The sequence below is a fragment of the Juglans microcarpa x Juglans regia genome, chromosome 3D (genome assembly GCF_004785595.1).
Source record: "Juglans microcarpa x Juglans regia isolate MS1-56 chromosome 3D, Jm3101_v1.0, whole genome shotgun sequence".
Taxonomy (NCBI): Eukaryota; Viridiplantae; Streptophyta; class Magnoliopsida; order Fagales; family Juglandaceae; genus Juglans; species Juglans microcarpa x Juglans regia.
In genome coordinates this window covers 9,581,327-9,591,132 of record NC_054598.1, presented here as the reverse complement: position 1 = coordinate 9,591,132, position 9,806 = coordinate 9,581,327, and the positions used below count along the sequence as shown (strand labels likewise).

General features: G+C 36.0%; 1 protein-coding gene across 1 annotated transcript; it reads right to left on the bottom strand.

Moving 5' to 3' along the window:
• Positions 1–5,086: 5,086 nt before the first annotated feature.
• Positions 5,087–9,603, bottom strand: LOC121254415 (ABC transporter G family member 21). The gene is made up of 5 exons (XM_041154451.1): positions 9,100–9,603; positions 8,128–8,926; positions 6,543–6,737; positions 6,243–6,421; positions 5,087–6,064 (listed from the first exon to the last, which is right to left on the bottom strand). The coding sequence occupies exons 1-5, from the start codon at positions 9,355–9,357 to the stop codon at positions 5,420–5,422; spliced, it is 2,076 nt and encodes a 691-aa protein (XP_041010385.1). The 5' UTR covers positions 9,358–9,603; the 3' UTR covers positions 5,087–5,419.
• Between the last annotated feature and the right edge of the window lie 203 nt (positions 9,604–9,806).

Here is a 9,806-nt window from a genome sequence, read left to right as displayed (position 1 = left end):
GCTTATATCTATATGGTGAGATATGACTTTAAGTGACAAGAAGTAACTCTCTGACCCATCCGAGACTAGGGCACTACAATATTTATGTAGAAACAGGGCGGGAATGTATTGTACAACCAATGAGAAAATTATATATCTGCATATTGAATCCATAATAGTCCCCCTTTAAGATTATGTGTATATATTATGCACATTCATCTTGGATAACAAGAACTAAAAAAGCTTAGAACCTAATAGCTTGGTCATCAAATCAGCAACTTGATGAACTGAAGAAACATGTAAAGTTGATAAGGATCCTTGTAGATTTTCATGCACAAAATGACAATTTAACTCTATGTTTAGTGGGAAAAAAAACACTCTTTGTTTAGTACTTTCGTGATAGACTGGATTAGTTGTTATGTGTAGTGCAGCTTGGTTGTCACAAAAAAAAAGTGCTGGCTGAGAATGATGTTGATGAAGATATTTTAGCAAGGCACGGATCCAAGTTATTTCACAAACTGTATAGGTCATTGACCTATATTCAACTTTTACAAAGGATTTATAGACTGTATGTTATTTCTTGGATTTCTAGGAAATAAGTGATTCACTAATAAAAATACAATAGTCACTGAATGAATGACGAATATCAAGGCAACTAGCCCAAACCAAGTCTGGAAAAGCCTTAATTTGAACAACAAAAGAAGCTGGAAAGAACAAACCTTGATTAGGTGCTAATTTGAGATATTTGAGAATTCATAATGCAGCTTGTAGATGTGGTACACAAGGGCTATCCAGAAATTGGCTTAGATGATGGACTGAATATGTGATATCGAATCTGGTATGAGTAAGATAAAGTAATCTGTCAATCAATCTTCTGCAAGCATAAGCATCATAAACTAATTCACCATCTTCTTTGGATAACTTGGAATGAGTATCCATAGGAAAAAAGATTGGTTTAGCAGCAAGTAAACTAGCATCTAAAATCAACTCCAGAGTATTATTTTTCTTTAAGACAAAGAAATGTGTTTCCATGAACATGCAATCTCCATTCTAAGAAAAAACTTGGCAGCACCCAAGTCTTTCAATTTGAATTGAGCACTTAAAGATGCTTTAACATAATCAATATCAAATAAATCACTACTAGCAAGGAGAATATCATCAACATAAACTAACAAAGTCACAAATGAACTACCTTCCATTTTCATGAATAATGAGTAATCTAACTTAGATTATAAGAATCCAATATCAATCAAAGCATGTGTAAATTTGGAAATCCATTTCCTAGGGGCTTGTTTCAATCCATACAAGAATTTTTATAGTTTGCATACTTTTGTGTCCCCCTCACTGAGATAACCAGGAGTTACTTTCATGAATATTTCTTCATCTAAATCTCTATATAAGAATGCATTATTGACATCTAAATGAAAAATATGCCAATCATGAATGGCAATAAGAGACAAAACACATATGATTGTGACCATTTTTGCAAGGTGAGAAAATTCAAAAAAATCTAGGTCTTCCTTTTGAGAGTATAAGCTTTTTCTACTCCTACTCATAATGGATCTAGATTTTTCCATATTATTGTTGATGACCATTCTAGGTTTACTTGGATTTATTTTATGAAATCAAAATTTGAAGTTAGGACTTTATTCATTTCTTTTTACAATCTCATTAACACAATTTGGAACAAAAACACAGTATGTAAGTGATAATGGCATAGAATTTAAAATGACAGAATTTTTCTTTTCAAAAGGGATCATTCATCAAGTCTCATGGGTAGAGAGTCACAGACACCTCAACAAAATTTTATAGTTGAACGATAGCATCCACACTTATTAAATGTAGCAAGAGCATTAAACTTTTAGTCAAATGTACCCTTAAATTTTGTGGGGAGAATGAATTATCACTGCTACTTATCTTATATAAACCGTATTCCATCTCGAATCCTAAACAATATGGCTCGTTTGGGGAATGAGATGATATGAGAATTTTGTGAATAATAATAAGATAGTTTGTGAATAGTATTTAGATAATTTGAGTTGAGTATTTTTTAGGTTTTGGATAAAGAGAGAGAAAAAGTTGAATAAAAAATATTATAAAATTAAAATATTGTTAGAATATAGTTTTATAATATTATTTTTATTTAAAGATTTGAAAAAGTTGAATTTGTTTTTACTTTTTGTTTGAAAATTTGAGAAATTTGTAATGATTAATTTCAAAAAATTGTAATGATTGGTTTGAAAATTTTGTATTTAAATTATGTTTGAGAATGAGATGGAATAAGAATTTTGGGATGAGATCTATTTTCAAACAAGCCCTAAATCTTCACATGAGATCCTTTACAATTTAATCCCATCATATAGTCACTTGAGAAAGTTTGGTTGTTTATGTTATGCTTCCACCCCTACTTAAAGCAGAACTGATTATCCGAGAGGAAACCATCATGTTGCATCATTCCTACATCTCCTACAAAGGATCTGTCATATTAGGTCGAACAATTGACCCATTTACAAACCCAATTTTATTTTTAGCTTTCAAAGTGGTATGCATCGATATACTCCATGTGTGATAATTTTCCTGAGTAAGAACATGAGATACCAACATGGTATCTAGTGAATCAGGATTTTGCAAGTGATAAGGACTCCCAAAATTATCCATATGCAAAGAGACGGAGCGGAAGAAGTCATGGCAACGGACCTTCTTAATATATTCGTTCTGATACCATATAATAAAGGAGAAAGAGATGACATTAACTGGGAGAGAAAAAGAATATGATTTATTCTTGATTGTTCTACTTACAAGATATGCTTCTGTCTATATATATAGAGAGAGATCTGCTACATACAATCACTTTACGTATTTCTTGTGTATTTTATTAATATGATTGGCCAACACAATTATTTTATATTAAAAAATTATGCAGCCAATCACATTAGTGAAATGTGCAAATAATACGTAAAAGTGAATGTAAATAGAGTTATATATATATATATATAGAGAGAGAGAGAGAGAGAGAGAGAAGATGGCGTGAATGTGTTGTACAACCAATGAGAAAATTAAACATCTTCATATTGAATCTCATGTACTACTCCTCTCCCTCCAATCTACCCAAACTCGCAACTCGATCATAGCCCATTTTTATTGGCGCATGAGCCTCGCGCAACATTATTCCAAGCACAATTCGACTAGTTTCTGCTTCTCCACCATCTCTCTCATACCCATCTCCTATGCACACGTTTTTTTTTCTTTGTTTTTTTTTTTCCTTTTATGTAGATGTTTTAGTTGCTTTTCAAGGACTTTAGAGTTTGGAAAATACTTGGGCCACCGAAAGGTGGCTCTGAGACATTTTTTCTTTTTTCTTTTTACTTAATAATTAAAAAAATATTTTTTTAATGATATTGTAAATTTTTTTTTAAATAGTGTTTAAAGGTATAAAAAATGTATGATTTTTTTTTTTAAAAAAGATAAAAAAAGTCAAATGCCTTCTCGAGAGAATTTCTCGAGCAACACCCTCAGTGGATGTAGCACGATCTTTAAGAGTTTAGATCTGTGTCACTCCATCGCTGCTCATTTGCCTCGCCAAAAGATTACTTACAGCTAGCTAGCTAGCTAGCTTACTCCACCCATTTTGATCAAAATCCACTCTTTGACGGACGTGTGTAGGGCATGCCATGCGCCGCCGGACTTCGTTTAGTTCAACCACCTTATGTGTTCCGTCTTTGTAGGAATTTTATGCACATCTCTTCAAAAACGCAGGACTGGTGTTCTACAACATGAATCACCTCAACTGAAAATTTATTGAGCGCATCTCACCACAATTGACCCCTAGCTAGATTTCATAAAAAATTACCCAAGTGCTTATATTTTGTTTGCTTCGTACCAAGAAACATGGACTAGCTAGCCCAATTAGATAATCGTGTCATTTCTCTATTATTTGTTTTTTAATTTTCTATTCTGTATTAACCTTTTGAGTAATGATATACCTACAATTCTTTTACAATTATTTTATAATTCATTTTCAAACAGCCCATAAAATTATGACACTCCATTTTCAAACAGCCAATAATAGTTATAAAAAGATTGTAAAATATCATTTTCCTTTGTGTAAGGTCGTCCCACTCGCCTAGCTATCTTACCCTCTTTTATTCTAAGGAAATACTCTAACCATAAATAGATTATATAAAAATAATCTTACAAATTGATATAGCTTGATATAGTTTATCAGATAATAAAGTTACCTTTATTGTAAATTAGATTTAACAGATCAGATAAAACAATATCAGTTTATGAAATTATTTTTATATAATTTATTTGTAGATGTAGCAGTACTTTAAAAAAAAATAATATATTGTAAAACATTTATCCACCCAGATTTAAAAGTTTGGGTTGGTGAAATGGATGGGCCAAACCCAGCCAATTTGAAGCCCTACGTTTTGGGCTTACCAAGCCTCCAACTATAATAATATTCGATCAGTGGGGATGATATCTTTTTCTTTCTGAAAATTTCCTACCTTTAATTACGAAAGGAAAACGATTAACTAATTACTATAACACAACTGATAATAAAATAAATAACCACTTCCTTTTTATCATTATCATTATATTTGATAATTGAAATAGGAAGCTTTTGATTGCACCTAAAGGACTTTTGTAGGGCTGCTTTGAGTCTTTGACATGGAGTTTTCTCCCTGATCTCTTCCCATGCACCATTTCTGAAAGTACATTTATATCTGCTCAAATAACTTTAGCTCCCGTTTGGATGATGAGATGAGATGATTTTAGATAAAAGTTAAAAGTTAAATAAAATATTGTTAAAATGTTATTTTTTAATATTATTATTATTTTAAGATTTGAAAAAATTGAATTAGGATTTGAAAAAGTTGAATTGTTTATTATATTTTATATAGAAATTTAAAAAAATTATAATAATGAGATGAGTTGAGATGGTTTCTCAATCCAAATGGTGCCTAAATTATTCTTCTCTATCTCCCAAAACTGAGACTAGTTTGCATATATAAGTACTCACAAACAGAGTCAGCCTTGGGTGGTGTTAGTCAACTAAGATTCCTTTGCTTGCAACAAAATGAGTAAATGCCAAAGAGTTGGATAATTTTCAACGAAGCTCTTATCTTATTGTCCATTAAGTTAGTTAGCTTTCTGATTTTGAAAGTAGAGCAGGACAATTTCATGATCAGCTACATAAATGTTTACAAACTTAATGATTCATTTCATATATTAATCAACCATAAGGTCCTAACATATGTGTTTGGACCATCTGAATCTAATTTTCATCTGTCTGAGAGCCAGCCTGCAACATGATCTCTATTCAGACTTTTTGGTCAAAGTTCCTGATTAAATTATTCAGTCAAATCGTGGGTCATTAACCTAATCTCTTGCTTCCATTCCAAAAGTACCTGATCTTTTTCTCAAGTCAGTGAGGTTAATGTCCCATCCTCAAAGCCAAATAAGCCAAAACTCTGTATCCCACCAACATCACAGTCAAAGCAGCCACATCCCACCACTTGTGATCAAGACCCAGGAACTGAATTGCAGGAAAATCCATTACCCTGCACTCCTTCCCTGCCCCACAAGCATAAACCTCATTCACTGAGTACTGTACTCCCACAAGAAGCTTGTAACAGTAGTGACTAAAAGAGATATACTTCAACCAAGCCATGAAAGATGGAATGTGCTGAATGTAGTATCCTCCAGCAAGTAAGAACACAAGCATGGTCACAGAAGATAGGGTGGTGGCCTGCTTTACGTCCATCAGGATTGCCCCAAGTGCAAGGCCTAGCCCTTGGGAGACCAGCACGTTGAAAAGGATAATCAACAGGGTTAGCACAAATGTAAGTAATGAAGGCTTGAGACCTCCCATCCAGTACGTGACTGTCACGAAGATGGTTGGGAGCACAAGCTCCATTGGCAAGTCGCCGGCCATTCGAGCGAAGTAATAGGAGGAGAGCCGGTACATGCCTGAGGAACGTTCTTTTATCAGCATAGGACGCTCCAGAGGGAATGCGAATATGGCACTGAATAGTGGGAAAAAGCCCCAGAAGATGGAGAAGAAAAAGAGAAGTCCAACCTGAAGTTTCAAAAGTATTTTTCCTTAGGGATAATGGTATTTACTATATATAAGTTGGAGGTGAAAAAGAGCAAATCATATAGTACTATTGCTGATATTGCCAATATTATGAGCCATTCTAGGTAGAGACCAATGTAGATGTCTGTCTATTTCTGCTAGGATTAGATGACGATCATACCTGATCTTGAATGTGTGAAGTATCAGATTTCCACCACAAGAGGCCCGACAGAATTGAGACAGACATGACCTGAAAAATCTTCAGACCTGAATAAGATTCGTGCTTCCTCTCTTTTAAGCCCCTTCTTAGCAACACCTTAAATTGCTCCCACCAGCTGGTGGTCCATCGATTCTCACAACCTGTACCACACTAACTAACTTTTAGTACAGGTACTGACTGACTTTTCTGAATTTTAGTGAACTCTGCATACGGATAGATATCGAATAAATGCAAATAGATCGGCCAAAAATTTTCACTGACCTCTGGAAGATAATATTCCAGATGTAGAAAGAACTGGGTCTGTCAAATTTCTGTGAATATCTGCCTTCAAGGCTGGATATAGATTTTTTTTGTACGATGCAATTAAGGACTGTTTGGTTGAATTGTGATCGCCATGGTGGTCTAATCTGCCACGAAACTCCACCTGCTCATCCTGCTTTACATCAGGAGCTATACCTACATCTCGAAAGGATATAACCAAGAGGTAAAAAGAAAATCAGTAAAATTAAGCCTCAAGCACAACTATAAGTACAATCTTAAGATGCATGGCTTCACGACCGGCCACCATCTTTCATAGTCATGTAAGAACAAAAATTCAGAGATCAAGAACAGTCATGGCCCATTCATGAAGACTTGTTTGACTTCAGTACAATTATTAAAACCATAACGGGCATTAGGAGATCATGAAAACCAAAAGACAAGAAAATATCTTAGGCTGTAATGTATGATCCGCGAGCTTCAGTGACAGGACTAGGGTTGTCGAATCAATTATCAAAGTTCTTTGGCATTGACTACGATAATTAAAGAATCAGAAGTTCCATGACTAATATAACATACATATATACTAAACTTTATCGTCATTAAGCTACGAGTACTACACATTTGCTCATTTTCGCGACTTTATTGTTTTAAGTGATCATGGGATGTAGACATATTGCTGTCCTTCTTCGATTTATAACATAAAGGTCGTGATTAGATATAAAAGTAAGGCAGGCAGGCACACGTGTGCATGGTTTGATGGTAGTTCCCCCGTCCTAGCTAGATCAATATCTAGGCCGGGGTTCAATCCCTCTCAATCAGCGAGAATTCTATGGCTATGAGCCAACAAATTGCACTAACAGGAAATAAAAACAAAAATCACATAGGACAAAAACATAGTGCTTGGTTGGGCTGTATCGAGTGGTGCCTGTCAATCGAGGTCGACCCTAATTATGTGTATGTATCTATGCATAGCAGCCAGAGATGCGGTGAAATCTTTTGAACAATCATCATTAATTTCGAAAACGAACTCTTACCTAAATTATCACCAACAACTGCTAAAAAGTTTTCTTTTATGTTTTTTTTTTTTTTTTTTTTTTTGAGTAACTTCTTGTTGAGAGTCAATTCTGAGGCCCACGTGGACAAGTATAGTTACTATATTTTTGCAGTTCATCCCCGTTGAGTCTCAAAATCAAAGCAACCATTGAAAGATTAATGAAAAAGAAAAATTTTGTCCACATTTTTTTATTTTGGTTAAAATAGAAAATAAATTTAATTGTGAAATTACCGGTTATTCTAAAAGTTAGTCGATGGTAAGATGTAAATTTTATTATTTATATTATATTTTTAATATTTTTTCTTACTTGTGAGTTAATTTTTTTTAATAGAACTAACAAGTAAAATATTTAATTAAATTGATAAAATATAAAGTAAAGGTTCAAACTTAAAACTTCTACTCTTATATTATATAAAATTACCGGTTATTTAAAAATTTTAAATAGATAAAAAAATAGATTTTTTTATTTATATTATATTAATAAAATTTTAAAATGTTAAGATAGCTTAGTCCTAAGAAAATGATCCGTACCGTTGGCAAGATCAAGCAGAAAATCAGCAGGGTTGACGAAATCGAACCCGGGCACATAACCAATGGAAGCGAAGTACTCCATGACCCCACCCGCATGACCGCTGTAAATCGGGCACCCGTCCGACAACACCACCACCTTGTCAAACATCCTGTACAACCGGCTGGAAGGCTGATGAATCGTGGTGATTACCGTCCGGCCGCCGCGTGCCAGGCCTCGCAACGTCGCTACAATGCGTTGAGCGGTGGTGGAGTCGAGCCCCGAAGTGGGTTCATCCAGCAACAACAGACTCGGGTTTACCACCATCTCCTGCCCGATACTGACCCGTTTTCGCTCACCACCGGAAACACCCCTGAGGAGGGTCCCGCCGACTATACTGTTACGACATCGTGATAGCCCAAGGTCCCTGATGATCATCTCAGCTTGCTCCATTTTCTCTTGCTTCGAGAGCTGTTTGGGTAACCTTAACATGGCGACATAGGTTAAGGTCTCGAGCACTGTGAGATGAGGGTATAGCACGTCGTCCTGTGTGACGAAACCGGTCTTGCGCTTCATGGAGCTAGAGAAGGGCTGGCCGTTGTATGTAATAACGCCGGAGACCTTGCTGGGCAAGCGGCCGGCGAGGGCCGTGAGGAGTGTGGTTTTGCCACTGCCGGATGGACCCAGCATTGCGAGAAGCTCGCCGGGTCGAACAACACCACTGACGCCATTCAGCACAGTGCGAGTGGGTTTCGGCTCATGCGGCGCTAAACAGCTACCCTTGTTGGTTCGCAACTTTATAGTATACGCCACGTCTTCAAACTGCCACAATCACCATGCACATGATGAGTTTTAGCCAGGAGTACTCCATGCTAGGAATATTCATATATACATGCATCTATTTGTCTTGTCTTGTGCTAAATTTATGCAATATTGATAGATGAAACATGACTATCTTCGTAATTTGTGCAAGTATATGGTTGGTGTTTATATACCTTGAGAGTAATGGGGCGCAGCGATTGGTGGAGAATGGAGAATCTGTGTGTGTTTGCTTGATCTTGCAGTTGGTCTGGCATCTGATCATCTTCGAAACAAGTGCTCACATTAATTGACAAACTTCTTGTTGAAGTACCGGATGGCTCTGCATGGACCAAGGCGTTCTCAGACCAATTGGCGGCTGGGATATTCGCAGGCTGAATACTAGTGGCAGTAGTACTAGTGGTGGCAGTTGTTTCTTGCTCAGGAGGCATCATTTCAAGAGCTTTTAAACAGACTGACAGACAGAGAGAGGGAGGAAGAGAAGAGATCAGAGGTGGAAGAGGAGTAGAGTAATGGCGGGGGTGAAGCTAGCTAGCAAAGAGTTAATGATGGAGAAGGAGAGGGAGGAGGGGTGGTCACATGCAAGAACAAGTAATGTGACTTTATAAAGTGAGGAAGCCACGAGAAGACGACTTTGGGTATAATAGTACTGTAGCCATAAAATGTACTACCACCACTTCTACGAGCTAGTGTGTCCCAACATAATAATATAAATGATATTATATATAGCCATATATTGGTCAAGCTTTGGGTGATCATCATGATGTATTAATTTCATCAATCACAACCCCTTCTTGCTTTCTCTTCTACTTAGATACGTGTCTCTTATTAATTAGTTCATTCGGGCTTTTCTTTGTGGGCAAAAACATCCCCGAATGTTGAT

What these genes read in the sequence shown, in the direction of transcription:
- LOC121254415 (XM_041154451.1), bottom strand. Translation starts at nt 9,357, where the DNA reads ATGATGCCTCCTGAGCAAGAAACAACTGCCACCACTAGTACTACTGCC. An exon ending in TGCGCCCCATTACTCTCAAG is followed by an intron (nt 8,927 to 9,099) that starts GTATATAAACAC and finishes TGATTGTGGCAG; the next exon opens with TTTGAAGACGTGGCGTATAC. An exon ending in TCTGCTTGATCTTGCCAACG is followed by an intron (nt 6,738 to 8,127) that starts GTACGGATCATT and finishes TTCGAGATGTAG; the next exon opens with GTATAGCTCCTGATGTAAAG.